The sequence below is a fragment of the Suncus etruscus genome, chromosome 19, assembly GCF_024139225.1.
Source record: "Suncus etruscus isolate mSunEtr1 chromosome 19, mSunEtr1.pri.cur, whole genome shotgun sequence".
Classification (NCBI taxonomy): Eukaryota; Metazoa; Chordata; class Mammalia; order Eulipotyphla; family Soricidae; genus Suncus; species Suncus etruscus.
Window position 1 is genome coordinate 22,906,072 of NC_064866.1, and position 19,165 is coordinate 22,925,236.

The window sequence follows — 19,165 nt, forward strand, 5'->3', positions numbered from 1 at the left end:
AATTCTTTCTTATCTGAATGCCCTTGATATCTTTATCTTACCTGATTGCTATGGCACATAAATCAAGTACTATATTTAATAAAAGTGGCAAGAGGGGTTAAACCTTGTCTCATACCATATCTTAAATTAAAAAAGGCTTTTATTTTTTTTATTTAGTATACTGTTTTCCCTAGGCTTGTGGTAAACAGCTTGACAATATTAAGAAAATTCCCTCAACCCCCATCTTGTTCAGATTTTTTTTATTAACAATAGGTGCTGGGGGCCAGAGTGTTGGTGCAAGTGATAGGGCGTTTGCCTTGCATATGGCTAACCTAGGACAGACCACAGTTCGATCTCCCAACATCCCATTTGGTCCCCAACCCAGGGGCAATTTCTGAGCGCGTAGCCAGGAGTAACCCCTGAGTGTCTACCAGGTGTGGCCCAAAATCTAAAAAAAAAAAAGAAAGAAAAAAAAAAAAAGAATAGGTGCTGGACTTTGTCAAATGCTTTATCTGCATCTATTGATATGATCATATAATTTATTTTGATATGGTATGTTATATTGATTGACTTATATTATACTAAACCATCTGTGCATCCCTGGAATGAATCCTATTTGGTATATATGTATAAACTTCTTGACAAGCTATTAGATCCTATTTGCTAGTATTTTGCTGAAACTTTGCATCTGTATTTATGAGGAATATTGGCCTATTATTTTTTTTCTTGTGGCGTCTCTGTTTGCTTTTTGTAGCAGAGTGCTGTTAGCTTCCTAGAAATGATTTCGGAGTGTTTCTGTTTCTTCCATTTCCTGGAAGAGCCTGAAAAGATTAGCAGTATGTTTTCCTTAAAGGTTTAAAAGCATTCACTAGTTAAACCATTTGGGTTTGGTTTTTGGGAAACCTTTAGGTTACAATTCAATTTCCTCAATCTTGATAGGTCTATTTAAATATTCCAGTATATTGGGGCCAGAGTGGTGGTACAGCGGTAGGCTGTTCGCCTTGCATGCAGCCGCTGACCCAGAACCGACCCTCATTCGATCCCCGGTGTTCCATATGGTCCCCCAAGCAGGAGCGATTTCTGAACGCAAAGCCAGGAGTGACTCCCGAGTCACTGGGTGTGGCACAAAACAAAAAACAAACAAACAAAAATATTCCAGGATATTTTGGTTCAAACTTGGAGGTTATATATAGAAATCCAAGAATTTATTCATTTCATTTACTCTTATTTTGTGCATAAAGGTTTTCAAATTAATCTGATTACCTTTGAAGTGTTGTCTGTTATGAGATTAATCCATTCTTTTTAGATTCAGTTTATTTTTGTCAATCTTGTTAATGGCTTATCGATTTTTTGTTTATTTTTTCAAAGAACTAACTCTTGCTTTCATTGGTCTTATGTATTTTTTTTTTTTTTTGCTTCCAGTTCTTTGATTTCTACTCCAGGTTTTATTATTTCCTTCTACCTTCCTACTTTTGGTTCATTTATAATCATTTTCCAATTTTTTTCTTGTGCTATCAAATTATTTACACAGGTCTTTATTTCTTTCTGATAAATTATTGCAAAACTATAAATTTTCTTCTTTAATATCTTTTTGCTGCATCCCACAAATTCTGACAGTCTTCATTCTCATTTAAAGGAATCTTCTGATTTCCTCTTTGATATAATCTTTGACTGTAGTTAGCTGCTTAATTTCCAGGTGTTAACATATTTTTCTGTATGTTTGTAATTCACTTATATTACCCCTCCCCAAGACCAAATGTCAATCTTACCTGGATGGTCAGACACTCCCACAGCTGCAAGGGGTCTTTAGTTGGTAATTAAATTGGCCTGGGGGGAAGGGTGAGAGAGAGCCTCAGCATGAAGACACTGGGGGGGGGGGACGAGGGGAGAGAGAGAGAGAGAGAGAGAGAGAGAGAGAGAGAGAGAGAGAGAGAGAGAGAGAAAGAGAGAGAGAGAAAGAAGAAGAAGAAGAAGAAGAGAGAGAGAAAGAGAGAGAGAAAGAGAGACATCAGAGAGAGAGAGAGAGAGAAAGAGAGAGAGAAAGAAGAAGAAGAAGAAGAGAGAGAGAAAGAGAGAGAGAAAGAGAGAGAGAAAGAGAGAGACATCATGGATGTGTAGGAGCAAGAAAGAGGCTGTTTAGCTTAGAAGCCATGTGAGATATGCACATGACAGTTAGGGCCTTGTAAATAAAGCTGATGTCTCCTGGAGAGAGAGAGAGAGAGAGAGAGAGAGAGAGAGAGATAGAGAGAGATAGAGAGAGAGAGAGAGAGAGAGAGAGAGAGAGAGAGAGAGAGTTTTAGTCTCAAAAAGAGAGAGAGATAGAGAGAGAGATAGAGAGAGAGAGAGAGAGAGAGAGAGAGAGAGAGAAGAGAGAGGAGAGAGAAGAGGAGAGAGAGAAGAGAGAGAAGAAGAAGAAGAAGAAGAAGAAGAGAAGAGAAAAAGAGAGAGAGAATGAGAGAGAGAGAAAGAGAGAGAGACGTCATGGATGTGTAGGAGCAAGAAAGAGGCTGTTTAGCTTAGAAGCCATGTGAGATATGCACATGACAGTTAGGGCCTTGTAAATAAAGCTGATGTCTCCTGAAACTTCATCTGATTGCTATGGGACATTTTCTCACTGTTACCCTGATACCTATAGACCTGCCAGGTCATAGGGGTTGCAGATGCTGGTCTGGGCTGAGAAAGGCCCCATCCATTCACCAGGCACCTCTAGGACTATATAATTAATAATTAATACAACACATTTCTATTTTCAGTGCATGATGGTCTCTGAGAATATAGTTGATACAATTTCTATCCACTAAATTTTTACAGAGATATGTTTTAAGCCCAGCATGTAGTCTATCTTGGATATATGCGTGTGTGAATTATTATGTGACTATACACATAAATACATATACAAATATAGATATATAAATCCCCTCTCTTCTACCTCTTCCTTCAAATCCAGTATATTCTTGTGAATGTTTAGCTAGTTTGATCTATCAAGAGGTAACAGGGTGGTATTCAGTCTCCCAATACTTTTGTGTTTCCATTGATGTATTTCTACCAGTCTAGTGGCAGTTGTTTTAAGTATTTTGCAGGCCCTTCATTGGGTTCATATATGTTTAAAAGTGTAATTTCTTCCTGATGTACACTCCCTTGATTATTGAGAAATCTGTTTCTCGGGCCCGGAGAGATAGCACAGCGGCGTTTGCCTTGCAAGCAGCCAATCCAGGACCAAAGGTGGTTGATTCGAATCCTGGTGTCCCATATGGTCCCCCGTGCCTGCCAGGAGCTATTTCTGAGCAGAAAGCCAGGAGTAACCCCTGAGCACCGCCGGGTGTGGCCCAAAAACAAAAACAAAAAAAAAAGAAATCTGTTTCTCTTACAACTATTTCTATATTCTCTTACAACCTCTTTAAGCGTACTGTCTTTGTTATTTGATATAAGAATGACCAATCCAGCCCTTGAATACAATTGTTTGCTTGAAGAATTTTCCTCCAACGTTTTACTTTGAATCAAAAATTCAGATGTGTTGCTTAATGGCAGAAATTCTTTTCTGCCATGTTATGTCCTAATTAGTTCATTTAGTCCATTAACACTGAGAGATATTACTGTCATGGAATTTGTGTTACCTTTTTTTTTTTTTTTTTTTTTTTTGTAGAGTGTGTTCAATCTGCCTTGCCTTAAAAGTAGACACTCAAAAGTTGGTTTTGAGTTTGCAAAGTGTGGGTGTCCCTGACCTGTGGGGACACCACAAAAGTGGGTTACTTTCTCAGAGGGAGTGTGGGTTCAAAACGCAAAGACATAGAAGAAAAAGGGAAACCAGTAAAAACCAGCTAGCTTCTGTTTATTAAAAAGAGGGCAGATCGGGGCCGAGAGATAGCATGGAGGTAAAAGCATTTGCCTTGCATGCAGAAGGATGGTGGTTCGAATCCCAGCATCCCATATGGTCCCCCGCGCCTGCCAGGGGGCAATTTCTGAGTGTAGAGCCAGGAGTGACCCCTGAGCGATGCCGGGTGTGACCCAAAAAGAAAAAAAAAAAGAGGGCAGATCATTATATATCATACATGGCGGGAAGCAAAGAGATTGCAAGGTAAGCACTTTGAGCAACTTCTCAAGGTATTTGGTTACACAAATAACAGCATAAGATTTTCCCCCCAAGACTCCCCAAGTCGTCTAGCTCCGTAATTAACAATGATCCCCTAACATAACTCCCCCTAGCACCTGGTTACATAGATAACAAAAAATTGCTTCTCCCAACCCATGGGATGTGTCTAAAATATGTCCTGTCAAGTAAACATGTTTTCTCCCAAGGTTACTGGCATCAGTGTTCCCTTTGGCTTGTCACAATGCCTCACTTATTGATGTGAAACATAACCTTTTAGATTGATCTTAGTAAAGGCAGGATGCATTCTTGTTCAGGCATCTTGAGAAACTACTAGAGATTGTTAGGCCTCAGCTCCCCACATCAAAGTTGCTGAGCTGTTTTTATCCATGAAGCTTTGTATCCTTCCTTCAAACCTAACTGAAAGTCTCACTGGATAAAATATACTTGGTGAGGTATTCGTATCATACAATTTTTGTATTATATCTCACCACTGCCTTCTGGCCTGGTGGGTTGCATATGAAAACTCTGCTGTAAATCTTAAGTTAGCTTCTTTGTATGTAATTTCCCTTTTCGTTCTTGCTGTTTTCAGTATTCTATCTCTATCTATGGTTTTCAACAATGTTATGAGATGTCCTTTGGGGTGCTTTTTATAAATCTCTTTTAGCTGGTACTTTTTGGGCATACAAGATGTGGTACATTCTTCAGCTCTGTCAATTTCTCAGTGCTGACAGATATTGAGTTGTCTATAACTTTTGCTTTTTCATAGGGGTTTTATTCCAGGTCCTCTGGGACTCCAAAGATTCTTATGTTATTGCTGCCAAATTTATCACAAAGTTCTATTGTTGTCTGTTCACTTATTTTGAGGATATTTTTAAATCTTCTATTCATGTATTTCATATCTTTCAATTTCTTCTGTTGAATGGAGGTGCTATGCAGCTCATCTTCCAGCTCATTAATTCTGTCCTTAGTAGCTGCTACACTGTTGGTGAAGCTTTGCAATGAGTTTTTCATTTCTACTATCAGATTTTCCAGAAATATCAAACAGATATTTCTTTTTGAAGTTTTTTCATTTCTATTCTCATTCCTCTTGAGTCTTATGGGCTGTCCATTCCACTATTTCTTTAAATTTTTTGAACTGCTTTAACATTTTCTCTCTGAAGTCCTGATTAGAAAGGTTTTATAGTGCCTGTTATTAGTTGAGTCTTCAGAACTAGCATGTCAGTCATAAGGTATGGTAGGGTTCTGCATTGTTTTCCCATTGTGACCTTTGTAGTGTGGTGCTGTTTTCTTTAATGTGTTGTGGTGGGGTTCCTTGATTAGAATGCACAGTCACAGAGCAAAATGAAATAACTGCACTCTTGCTTGATTTCACTCGCCTCAATTCAGTTCAAAATGGCAAATTGTTAGTACAAATGACACCCAGGGCCTGACACTTCACCTGTTGCTACTGACAACAGTCCTGTTTTTATTTTACATTTTTATAGTTTTGTCTGGGCTCACTCACCTCAATTCAATTCCAAATGGCCTATTTACTTATTTTTATTATTTATAGTCCTTCATTTAAAGTGAGTGAGGTTGTAGAGAGTACAGACAGAAAAATAAAAAGTTGAGCAACATTGAATTAGTATAAAATAAGAATTATCAGGCTTGACAAGAATGTGCAGGGAATAGGGTACATGCCTAGCATCTGCCCAAGCCCTGTACAATCACCCACACAATATGAAATCCACGAGCACTTCTAGGTATAGTCTTGTAGATTGTAGAGTACCACTAGGGAAGCCCTGGTGATGTGGTGACCATTTCCTTGGGACACAGTACTCAGCAGCTTAGTACTGTTGACTTTGAATAATTAGAAGAGGCCCCAGAGATCCTCTGCAAACATATTGGGATCTTTCCCCTTCAAAAAAAATATATGCTTAGGAACTAAAAACTAATGATAAAACAGATGTAGAAGTTATATGCATATTAAATAAAATGAAACTGTTGAAATTTATGTCAATGATAAAATTTGAAAAAATCTTGGACGTATTCATGTTTATGATATTATATGAGTTATAGTAACTTTGTACATGAAACATGAAAACATTGACACTTTTGCCATGTTATCACAATTAAAACTGAATTTAGTTTAAAAATAAATCATCTTTCAATTTCCCCATTGCAACAGCCATAATTTTACTAGCCATAGCTTATAAAAATCACCATTATATGGTTGCTTATGAAATACACTTGATAAAATATTTGGAATGACGATAACATTTTGAGTTTAGTGAATTTTTTTATATATATTTTGGTCTTTGGAGCAGAGGCATATCCAATTACATATATGTTTTTAAAGATTTGTTTTACATACATATTGTTTTGTTTTGTTTTTATTTGTTTTAGGGTCATACCCAGCAGCAGTCAGGGTTTACTTCTGGCTCTGCACTCAGAAATCGCTCCTGGCAGGCTCCGGGGACAATATGAGATGCTGGGAATCTAACCACCATCCATCCAGGGTCAGCTGCATGCAAGGCAAATGCCCCACCACTGTGCTATCTCTCCAGCCCCTTCCATTATACTTAGAGCTCACTACTTCTCAGGAGATCATATGTGTTCTAAGGATAAAACTGCTATGACTACATGTAAGACAATTAACTTCATTCCTATATTTTCTCCTGAACCTCCAATTTTAAATTACCCAATATCTCTTTAATCTATTAGGAAGGCTATTATTTTTTTTAAAATATCTAGTTTTTGAATAGTTGATTCTTTATTTGTTTGTTTGTTTTTGGGTCACACCCGGCAATACTCAGGGGTTACTCCTGGCTCTACACTCAGAAATCTCTCCTGACAGGCTTGGGGGACCATATGGGATACCGGGATTTGAACCACTGTCTTTCTGCATGCAAGGCAAATGCCCTACCTCCATGCTATCTCTCCGGCCCTAATTGCTGATAATTTTTGTGAAAAAATATAAACCTATATTTAAACTGCAAAATAGTCCTGTATAATAAAAAACAAAACAGCAATAATTCAAAAACTTTTAAAAACAATTAGCATAATTTATTCCCATTCTAATTTGAGGCCTTTAAATAACAAAGCAAAATTAGTATTTCAAAGAAATATTTGTACAACCATGTTCATCTCTGAAATATTCACAATGGTTAAAATGTAGAATCAATATGAGTACACATCTTTTTAAATACAAGTGATTATAAAGCTGCATTCATTAAGATCTTTTTACTTTATTTTTATTTATTTATTTTTTGGTTTTTGTGTCACACCCGGCAGCTCTCAGGGGTTACTCCTGGCTCTACGCTCAGAAATCGCCCCTGGCAGGCACAGGGGACTATAGGGGATGTCGGGATTCGAACCACTGTCCTTCTGCATGAAAGGCAAACATCTTACCTCAGTGCTATCTCTCCGGCCTCATTCATTAAGATTTTTATACTTAGAAAACTATCAACCTATGTGTTAAACTCATTAACGATTCCTAGTTCTAAAATGTTTATGATATTTTAGGAGTTACATAAAAAATGCAAACATTAATACTGTTGCAATGTTATCTCAATTATAACTGAATTTAATTTTAAAATAATTCATCTTCCAGTTTTCCCATTGTAACGGCCATAATTTTACTAGTCATCACATAAAAAATAAAAGCATATTTATTTTTAATAAAATCATAAAATGTATTAATAAATGTTAATAACATTGCAGATATTTTAGCATATGCTAGTTTGGTATAAATAATACTTAAAATGTTAGTGTGAATAATGTAACCTGAGATTTGTTGCCATCAAGACGTTTTAAAATAATGTGATTGTGTATATTTTGGGTTCATAATACTAAAGATAAAGAGATCAATAAAAAGTTTTAAACAAAAAAAGTGCAACATATTAGGATAAATTCAGTAAGAAAGCCTAATTCAAATATATATAAAGGCTTCAAAGAAAATGAACCTTAGGGAGAGTAAAGTGGGTAGAGGGCTTGCCTTGCAAGCATCTTGAACACATTCAATCCCAGACACCTTCGCTCCTTCGAGTTCCCTATGTGTGATCCTGGAGTGCAAAGTCAGGAATAAACCCTGAGTATCATCAGGTGTGGTCCAACCCTCACCCATAAAAAGGAAGACTTACTTGTACTATTTATATGTATTTTAAGTAATTGTTGGTGTCTGTTTATTAAAATAGAATATAGGTATTTCAGTTTGATAAAACTGCTGTAGCAAATTCCCACACACTGTATTACCAAAATAACAGAAAATTGTCTTCTTAGTTTTAAAGTCTAAAAGTCTGAAATCAGCTATAACCAAGTTATGTTACATCTGAAGTCACTAAAGAAAAAAAATCTCATTTTACTCTTCATACTTTTAATGGTTTTCACTTGGCATTACTTAGATTGAAGCTCTGTCCCTCTAATCTCTGGCTTTCTTGTAGCATCTGCATATTTTCACATGACATTCTTAAGACATACCAATCACTATATTTGCATCTATGTGAATCCGGCGTAACCTCTTCCACAACTTTTCTATCTGTACAGACTGTGTTTCCAAATAAGAATGCATGTTCTAAGATATATTTTGGCATGACAATTTTTAACTCAGAAATTTTTAACCCAAACTCTTAAACATTATACCAACAACTCTATTTCAAAATGTTTTGTTTATTAGATTCAAAATGCTTCAAATAAAATAAATTAGGTACAAATGAAATTCTGGGTATGGTTGAGTCACCAGACAGATTTTCTCCATCTGTAAACCTATCAACTAGAAGACATATTTGCTTTCAAAATACAAAAATAAGGATACATACAGGATATCACTTATATGTGGTATTCATAACTGCAGAAAGAAATGCAATGTTAAAATGGGGGTTGTTGAGAACACTTTAGGCCTCAAAGTATAATGAGGAGAAGGGAATAAATTGAGTAGAGGAGAAGAAAAATAAACATAAAAAGATAAGGGACAGGGGCCAAGGGATCTCAGGTGCATTTTAGTGTGATAAAAGGACAGAATGAAATATCATAGCCAGAGTGAACATTGAAATCATGAGATCAAAACTTTAACAATCAAAATTAAAAAGATGCCTGTTTTGCTGGTACTCTGGGACAGGGCATGGTGGCAATGAAATACCCTCTGGAAACATTGGTGGAAGGCGGGGGGTGACACCATAGTGGTATACTAAATAGAAGACAACTCTTAGGTAAATCCTAAAGTTTTACATAGTCTAAATAGTATGATAAGTCCTGGGTAAATATACTTGAAAGCTGTCTCATATTATTTGAACGCTCCCTCTTTTCTTTTTCTTTTTTCCTTTTTTTTTGTTTTGGTTTTTGGCACACCCGATGGTGCTCAGAGTTACTCCTGGCTCTGTGCTTAGAAATCACTCTTGGCAGGCAGGGAACTATATGGGATGCTGGGAATTGAACCCGGGTCTGTCCCAAGTTGGCCCCATGCAAGGCAAATGCCCTGCTCTGTGCTATCTCTCCACATTATTTATGGTTATTAAAAGTTTATTAATTATTAATTTATTAACAATAATTTATTAATATTTATTAACAATACATTATATTGATATGTTATTGTTAACATGGTAATGTAATATGATATTAATTAATTAAGATTTATTAATAACCATTAATCTCATGGTTATTAGTGAATTGGTACATTGACAACACTTTGAACAACTCATAGTTCTAACTGCTCAATAAATGTCTACTAATATTTTCATTTAATAATATTTTTTCAATATAAAGTGTAGTCTTTAACTAGTAATAAGTATGTTTTATTTGACTTATATTAAAGAAAATGGTATTTAATAATTATTTTATGCTCACCGTGATTGAGGTCAATTTCCATTAACATAAGTTGCTAATTTTAAAGATCTTGTACCATATATAAATTTAACTTTGCATAAAATTTCTATACTCCCATTGCACATAATTTTATCCATTTAGGTAAATGGCTTTCAATCTTTTTACACCAAAATTGATTATTATTATTATTATAGACACAAAATATCTGCTCAGAGATAGAGAGATTGTACAGAGATAGACCCTTGACATGATTCTTTGGTTTGACCTGTGGTGCCTGAGGGTAACAGGACCAAACCTTAAACAAGCAGCTAGTAATGAGCACCATCGAACGTGGCACCCAATCAAACGTATGTATATTTTATACATACACAGGATTTGGGGGGGGGGTCACACTTGACAGCTCTAGGGGTTCCTTCTGGCTCTATTCTCAGAAATCGCCCCTGCTAGGCTCGGGGGACTATATGGGATGCCGGAATTCGAACCGTCGTCCTTCTGCATCGTCCTTGTATGGCGAATGCCCTACCTCCATGCTATCTCTCCGGCCCCATACATAGGATATTTTATTAGTTCTCTTCTAATTGATGTTCACATACATTTTATGATTAAAATGTAGGAAAAAAACCATAAAAATAGACCTTGGCACGAGTAAATATTTTATCTGTATAAAGTAAAATAAAATTGTGCCTTCAAGTGCCTTCTAGATCCATGGGAAAGATTTGGCTTTGTCATTCACTTTGGTGGATTTTTAATAATTTAAAATTTAATAAGTTAAAATCATTTCATTTTAAATAAATTTAAATTTTAAATAATTTAAAAAGTATTTAAAAATAAAATATGTACCTAAAATATTACTGTGAAAGTTTTTAATCCACTGTGGTAAAATAAAAATTATTTTAAAAAATTTTTAAAAATAGTAAAATAAAATAAAATGTTTTCTTTTTGTCATCCCCCGCAATTGGACTCAAGAATTTTCAAAGAGGTCACAGGCCGGAAGGTCAGGACTGGGGTGGGTGGGTGGGTACCTCGATGGATGCTGCCGATTGGTTCAACTCCCCTTCCATCAAATTCGACTTGGCCAATCAGAAGACCAAACCAAGTCACGTCTGTTTGTAGACCACTGCGTCATCAAAGGGCGATTGATAGACAAGGTGGCAGTTGCTCGGAGCAATCTACGACAGGGTAGGCGTCCTGCAGGCCTTGGCCTATTCTCAGTTGCTCTGCCTTGCTGTGGCTCCGGTAGAACCATGGCTGGGTTCGTTGTGTTCTTGTCCTTGTTGGTGTCCTGTGTTTGGGGGAATGAGTTTAGTATTTTAAGATCACCAGGATCTGTTGTTTTTCGTGATGGAAATTGGCCTTTACCAGGAGAGAAGATTCCAGATGTGGTGTCATTGTCCATGGGCTTCTCTGTGAAAGAAAACCTTTCTTGGCCTGGCCTGGCAGTGGGCAACCTGTTCCATCGTCCCCAGGCCATTGTAATGGTGATGGTGAAAGGAGTGGACAGACTCACCCTCCTGCTCCCCAAAACTGTCCTTTCATACCCTTTGGTGCATGCAGTTCCTTTCAGCCTTGACAGTGTTGCAAATGCCATCTATTCCTTATTTTATGAAGCAAATCCAGTGGTCTTGCAATTGGCTCCCAGTGAGGAAAGAGTTTCTATGGTGGGGAAGGCCAAGACAGTGTTTGAAGACCTTTCGGTCACCTTGGGACAGCTCCACAGTCGCCTATTTCAAGAAAACTCCATTCTCCATTCCCTTCCCCTCAATTCTCTGAGTAGAAACAATGAAGTGGATTTGCTCTTTCTTTCGGAGCTGCAAGTGCTGCATGATATTTCCAGTTTGTTGTCTCAACATAAGCATCTAGCCAAGGATCATTTTCCTGATTTATATTCACTGGAGCTGGCAGGCTTGGATGAAATTGGGAAGCATTATGGAGAAGAATCTTCACAATTCCAAGATGCATCCAAGATCCTGGCAGATGCTCTACAGAAATTTGCAGATGACATGTACAGCCTTTATGATGGCAACTCAGTAGTGGAATTAGTGACTGTCAGAGCTTTCGACACGTCCCTTGGGAGGAAGGCAAGGGCCATTCTTCATCTCAGGGATGAGAATGATGAAGTTCCTTACAACCTTGCGTATAAGTATAGCATTGAATATTCGGTGATATTTAATATGGTCCTGTGGATAACGATAGGCCTGACCTTGGCCGTGCTTATTACCTCCTACAACATTTGGAACATGAATCCTGGATATGAAAGCATCATTTATAGGATGAGAAACCAGAAGATTCGAATGGATTGAACTTTCCTTACACCAAACAAGGAAAAAGAGTTTGGAATCTGCTGTTTAGTTAAAAATTAATCTCTCGTGTAGTTTAAAGTAGGTAACATACTTTAAATTTATATAAAAAAGGAAAATTTTGTTCTTTATTTTGTGTGTGGCTGTGCTGTTTTTTAGAATGGATTAGAGTTTGATGTAAACTGGTTTATGTGATAATAGATTTCATAATATGTTGAATCTTATGATAATCATTTGATATTATTTCATTTATTTACTATTTGGATGCACTGATATAAATATAAGATATTAAAAGTAGCTCATGTTATTTATATTGGGAAAATGCATAGAATTTGTTAGAGAAACTTGTGAATATTGACTTCCTTACATAAGCTAGGTGAAAATATTTGGGCAGTTATCTTCTACAAAGCATTTATAGTTGTCATAACTTGGAGTGGCTTTAAATGATAAAAATGCTTTTATTTTGTTGCTTAGATTTGGTATTGCCAATTTGGATTTTTTATTAATTTGAATTTCTAATTGACAGAGAAGAGAGCTATTTTTTGTCTCCTTTGAAAGTTTGGAGATTTACTTTGTCTGGCATAGAGATGAAAAATACCACATAAATCTAAGAAGCAACTAGCATCACAGACTTATATATATTATATACATTATATATATATATGCTTGTAATTATATATACAAAACAAGTATGGGGGCATAATGTTGGGGCATGAGAATAAAATCATTTTCTTTCAGCAGTTTTTCCTCTGTATCAGTAATGCTGATTTGTGTGTTTGCTTTAGGGTATTAAGTGAAAGTCAGTGCTCCCTATTTTTCATGTAGAAGTGGACCAATGTCTGTCAAGAGTGACAAATAAAGTTAATTGTGATTTAAAAGACTTTTAAAAGACTATAGCAGTTTAATTTAGTTATATGAAATAGTAGGGAAATGCATGATGATGTTTTCCCTATTAAACTGAATTTGCAATTGAAATGTGAAAATAATCAATTTTTTATCTTATTAAATACTACTGTCCTTGGAGTTAGTGTTTAGACCATTCATACAGGCAGTAATTCAATAAGGAAATTAATATAACTAACTATATTTCATCTTCGCATTCAAATAATGTCCACTAAAAAAGTCTCACATCTTAGTATAGAATCAAGAAACATTATATCAGTGTACTACAAAACAGCTCATCTTAAGTTATGCAGCTCGAATAAACTCTTACATGCTCTCATTATATAAATTGAATGTTATTCAAAATTATTTTGTAAGCACAGTAATTGAGGGATAATATTAAATACAAAAGACTGGCATGTCAACTAAATGAAGTAATAAAACTGAATTAAATTGTATATTAATGTAAGTTACATGTAACACTTTAAAAGAAATAATGATAACATCCAGGTATGTCTATATGAACATATGTAATAACAACCACAATAAATATAATTAATATTCCTGCCATAAGTATATATGATCTGCTCTTATAATAGTTTTAACACATACAATAGAATGTCTTTATCGTTGTAATGTTATACATTGCACCCACTGGACTTATTTATTTTTTATTGGGAGATTTGTACCTTTAATCACCTTCACTCATTTTGCCTGATCTTCTACTTGACTCTAGCAACCACTAATTTAGTGAACTATTTTTACTTTAATAAATATAAAGTCTATTTACAAATATTGAAGTTATCATGGAAAAAAGAACAAACCAGATCACGTAAAAATACCATCTGTATGAAAGTTTAATTTTGTTCAATCTAGCTAGATTCATTATTTTGTCTATCTTTTGATTTTTATTATTCTGAACACAATGTGTTTTGAAATCTTCTTATTGAAATTTATTTTTGCTGGAACTTTTTCAGACCTCTTGGATCGTGGTACCTGTATTCAAATCTGAGTAGCTATTAGCTATGATTTAACTATTGTTTCTTCATTGAATTTCTTTCCTGCTCTTCATAATCAAGTGATTCTTACATTGCTTATCTTGAAAACATCATTTCTGAATTAGTGAGAATAAATTAGTAGTCAATACAGGAAGTTTGGCTGTGAAATTCTAAGATATGTAGCATTAAGAGAGGGTCTTTATAGAACTAGAAATTTATTTACAAAAGATGAGGAAATATTGAAGAGCTATAACTTGAGACTATAAAATAAGAAATAATCATTTTTGAAGCAATTCCCTCAAAAGAAATGGAATGGGGCAGGAGAGAGTGATCTTAGTCACTGAGTACAACATAGTAACTTGAAAAATTAGATCTTCAGAAAAGGTTTTCTCTGTGTGACCCTTGTGTTGTTTTCCTTTTGAAGACTAATGAAAGCTCATTTTTTGGCTTACAAGTTTCAAAGCATCCATTTGTCATCATAATGTTTATGATCATCATCTTAGTTTCTTATTTTTCAACTGTGTTACAAAAATATATCCTTTCTCACACACACAAAAAAAGGGAAATTTTAAAAATGAGAGAAATAAATTTAATTATTGAATAGTGCTAATTCAAACATGTTCCTTCAAAATTATTGCTAGGTCCAACATACATTTATACAAATTAGTCTTCATAATTTAAATTCCAACCTCATATAAACACTGGTTAACACAAGGTATGTGCTTGTTTCTTTGGAACTTTGAATTAATATTTTGAACAGCTTTAATTTGAGGGGTTCTATAAAAGAAACATTTTAAATGTAGTTTTGGCAGGTGCTTTGGCTAGTTTCACTAAATCTATTCATTAGTAAGTATAAGGGAGCATTTTCCCACTACTTGTAGACTAAGACTAAAGTAGAACCTACTGGGCAAATATTTGCTTATTTGTCATGCTAAGTTAGTTGATCTACCATTGAACTAGGTCACTATACACAATAATTTTATTTAATGAATGAAAATAGATGTTATATAAGGTGCACGATAGCATTTTGAAGTTTTAAAGTAAATAATAACACAAATATATTCAATCATTTTATCTTTACATGGAAGGAAAGTGTCTTCTAGGAAATTGATATAAAGCATATTTTGTATTTACTAACTACTTGGATTATATAACTCAAGAGAAACAGAAGCAACAGATTATAAATATACCAGGATTTATTTATTTTGAGGGATTGGCTTACCTGATTATGAATCTGAAGTTTGAGCTAGCAGGTTGGAGACAAAGGGGAGATCTAATGCTTTCATTCAGTTCAAAGACCTGCTACAGAATTCCCCTTTTCTTGAAGAATAGTCTCTTTCCTATTCATGATTTTAGCTAATTATATATAAGACCCATCAACATTATGGAAGACAATTGATTTAATCAAAATTTACCAGTTGAAAGATTAATTTTGCTTCTAAAACATCATCCCAGAAACATCAGAAAAATTGTTGATTGCATATCATTTTGGCCATACTATGAGCTAACAAAGTCCAGCAAATTCACAGATTAAAATAGTAACTGAATACATACTTGATTATCATTATGCTTCTTAGAACTTTAAAGTCTATACTAGGACAAATTTTTGAAAAACAGTTGAATCCACAGGATAATTGTGGTAGTACAGCTGGTAGGATATTTGCCTTGCATGGAGACAACCGGAGTTCAATCTCCATCTTCTCATATGACCTCCTGAACATGATCAGGAATAATTCCTGAATGCAAAGCCATAACTAACTCCTGAGCATTGCTGGGTGTGTCCTCCCAAAACAAAACAGAACAAAACAAAAATAATGTTGTGAGCAAAAAATCACATTTCAATTATGCTGGATAAATATAGTGTGTATGTGTGCAAAACAAACCAATCTGATAACTCTTAAAAACAGCCCCAAATTCTCACCCCCTCTGATAGGTTCCACCAATATTAATTTATCTTTGATAAATTTATATTTGATCTTAATTTTAATTAATATTAATATCAATATTAATCAATCTCAATTTTATTGTTAATGTTAATTTTATTATTAATTAATATTAATATTAATTTATCTTTGATCTTAATAAAAATAGAGGTAGAGAGTATCTTAGTCTATAAATTCACCTTATTCCTCCTCTTCAGATCTGGGTTTTCCTCCTTCCCACTTTTCTAGTAGGCAAAGAGTAAAGCCTAGGAACTATTCTATTGCTTACTATCTTTTTTTTTTTTTGTCCCCCCCTATCTTTTGGTGACTAATAATAGACCTTAAAGTTAATTGTGATCCCTGTCTTTGGTAAGGTGTTTTTGACACCTAATATTTCATACAAACAAAATACAGACTAGACTAGACTAATCGAATGTGAAAAATAATGACACCAAATTGTAGACACCATTTCTTCAGGACCCTGAAAAGGCAAAATTTGTTTTCATTTTAATACACAGGTTTATTAAGACCCTTATATTCTGCAGTTAAATTTTTAACTAAGATGAGGGCATCTAGAATAACATATGAATGTAATAAAATTTGCATTTTAATAATAATTGAAATATAATAGTACCAGTATATTAAATAAACGTTATTCTCACATAGTCCTATTCTGGTAAGGGAATTGTACTGTATGAAGTAATTAAAGGAACAATCTATTTATATCTTGTAGTTTGCCAACCCTCAGGTTCCATATTAGATTACTAGCACATACACAAATTTTGTCTACCGGTTAAATGGAAAAAGAGTTGTAAAGGCATTTTCCTTTGCATTATATTCATTACTTACAGGTGCAGTGATAGTGTCTGCTGACATCTTTTTATGCAGCAGTATACCAATATGCCAAACATGAAGAGAGATGGAATAGCCTCTGTTTCTTATTTCTTAAATTTTTTCTACTAGTAACCCTTTTATCCTGAGAAATTTGATTTACCTAAAATATGTACGTAAGTATATAAAATAGATACCCGCTTTAAACATTCACATATAATAAAGAGAAATTGATTTAAATCATGTCTTTGATAGATGTATATATTTAGGAAATTAGCATTTTAACCCTGTGTTGATTGATAACTTATTAAATTCTTCTTGAAGTCTTAATGACAGATAATTTCAATTGAACCTTAGTTTCTCTGAATAAATATTTTCAAAGGGTGTTTTTGGAACTATCTCTGGATACTTACCATGATAAATTATAGCTCTTAAAATGTCTGGGCACCAAGATCTCTAGATACAGAGGTCTGATTTTACCATGCATGATGAAGCAGAAGTCTTCCATACACCACAAAAGCACCGAGGGGCGAGTAAATGATCATGCAAGGAATCTATAGTTAATCCCATGACAGTATAATTCAGGGGTGGAGAAACCCTGTATCTCCTAGGCCAAGGGAATTCTCTCTATAATGTCCCCAATAGTTACTGTGCCTATGCAGGGGGAAAAAGAAAAAAAAAAAGCACAAAATAATCATTTTATCCACATATATATTGATTGATTGATTGATTTTTTTGATTTCTTTATTTTGGTGTAGATATTGAAATTGATGTCTCCAATATTAATTTTATTTTATTTTATCTTTATCTTTCTTTTTGCACTCCAGCATGGTTTGATTTCAGGACTGAGACTATTATGTGGTGCTTGTCTTTATTGCTGTAGTGCTCACTGGATATTTTATTTGATATTTCTTTCTGTATTGTTGTGGTGTTTCAATTACCTTTTTAATGTCCTCTCTCAAACTGAGGTTGGAAGCCTCTAGAACAGGGGTCTCAAACTCGTGGCCTGCAGGCCATTTGCGACCCTCCATACAACATTTTATGGCCTGCGGCCGGCCTTCAAATATTGCAGTATTCACGATTATTTGCTTACCAAATAATCGCAATAAAAATCGCATTAGTAAGAAAAAATCGCATTAAACATTCGCATACCCCGAGCAGTTCCGTTCGGGGTATGCAAATGTTTAATGCGATTTTTTACAATTTTTATTTTACTAATGAGATTTTTTATTGCGAATATTCAGTAAGCGAATGATCGTGAATACTTTGCTCATAGCGCAAACATCATATCTGCTGCTCCTGCCTACTGTCCCTTGCATTATCAGAGGCCTAAGGGAGAGAAGGGAGAGAAGTTTATTACAGAATTAGATTTTGTCATACCTTCATCATGATTTCATCAAAGCCTGAAGTGAAGAGAAAGATTGATGACGAGCACAGAAATGTGGGAGATGCAGTATTTCTTTGTTGAGCACAGGGGCATCCCCACATGTCTTATTTGCTTAGAGAAAGTTGCAGTGCACAAAGTATACATCTTGAAATGCCATTATTCAACTAAGCATGCTGAGGAATGTGCAAAATATCAAGGAAATGAGAGAGCCAAGTGGGTTGCCAGTCTTAAAGCATGTCTAATGAGGCAACAAGATTTCTTCAAGAAAGTAATCAAAAAGAATGTTGCATCAGTCGAAGCTAGTTACATGGTTAGTGAGATGATTGCTAAGGGAGGGAAACCATTCACAGAAGGAGAGTTTGTTTAAAAAAATGCATGTTACAGGCTGCAAGTATTATCTGTCCAGAAAAGAAAGGTCAGTTTAGCAAAATCAGCCTTTCTACCAACACTGTGGCAGAGCGCATTTCTGACATGTCATGTGACATTGATCATCAACTGTGTGAGAAAGCCAAATGTTTTGATGCATACTCAGTTGCTCTTGACAGGGCACAGATAGAATAGACACTGCGCAGCTCACAATTTATGTCCGTGGTGTTGATTGCAATTTTGACAGAGGAGCTGCTCACAATAATTCCAATGCATGGCCAGGCTAATGAGATATTTCGGCATCTGTGTGATGCCATTTAGAATGCAGGTTTGCCATGGAAGAGGTTTGTTGGAATAATAACCGATGGAGTGCCATCGATGACAGTGAGGAAAAATGGACTGGTGGCACTTGTTCAAAAAACAATTGAAGAGGAGGGTGTAGACAAGGCCACTGCTCTTCACTGCATTATCCATCAGCAGGCCCTTTGCAGTAAATCCTGCCGTGTGACAATGTGATGTCTGTTGTTGTGAAATGCATCAATCAAATCAGATCCAGGGGCTTAAAGCACAGGAAGTTCTGTGCTTTTTTAGAGGAAATGGAGTCAGAATATGGA

The 19,165-nt window shown here is 35.2% G+C and overlaps 1 protein-coding gene across 1 annotated transcript; it reads left to right on the forward strand.

Annotated features, from left to right (window-relative positions):
- The first annotated feature begins 11,112 nt into the window (after nucleotides 1-11,112).
- LOC125997319 (renin receptor-like) lies at nucleotides 11,113-12,284 on the forward strand. Its single transcript, XM_049765767.1, has one exon. It carries the CDS (start codon nucleotides 11,113-11,115, stop codon nucleotides 12,166-12,168), a length of 1,056 nt encoding a protein of 351 aa, XP_049621724.1. The 3' UTR covers nucleotides 12,169-12,284.
- The last annotated feature ends 6,881 nt before the right edge of the window (nucleotides 12,285-19,165 follow it).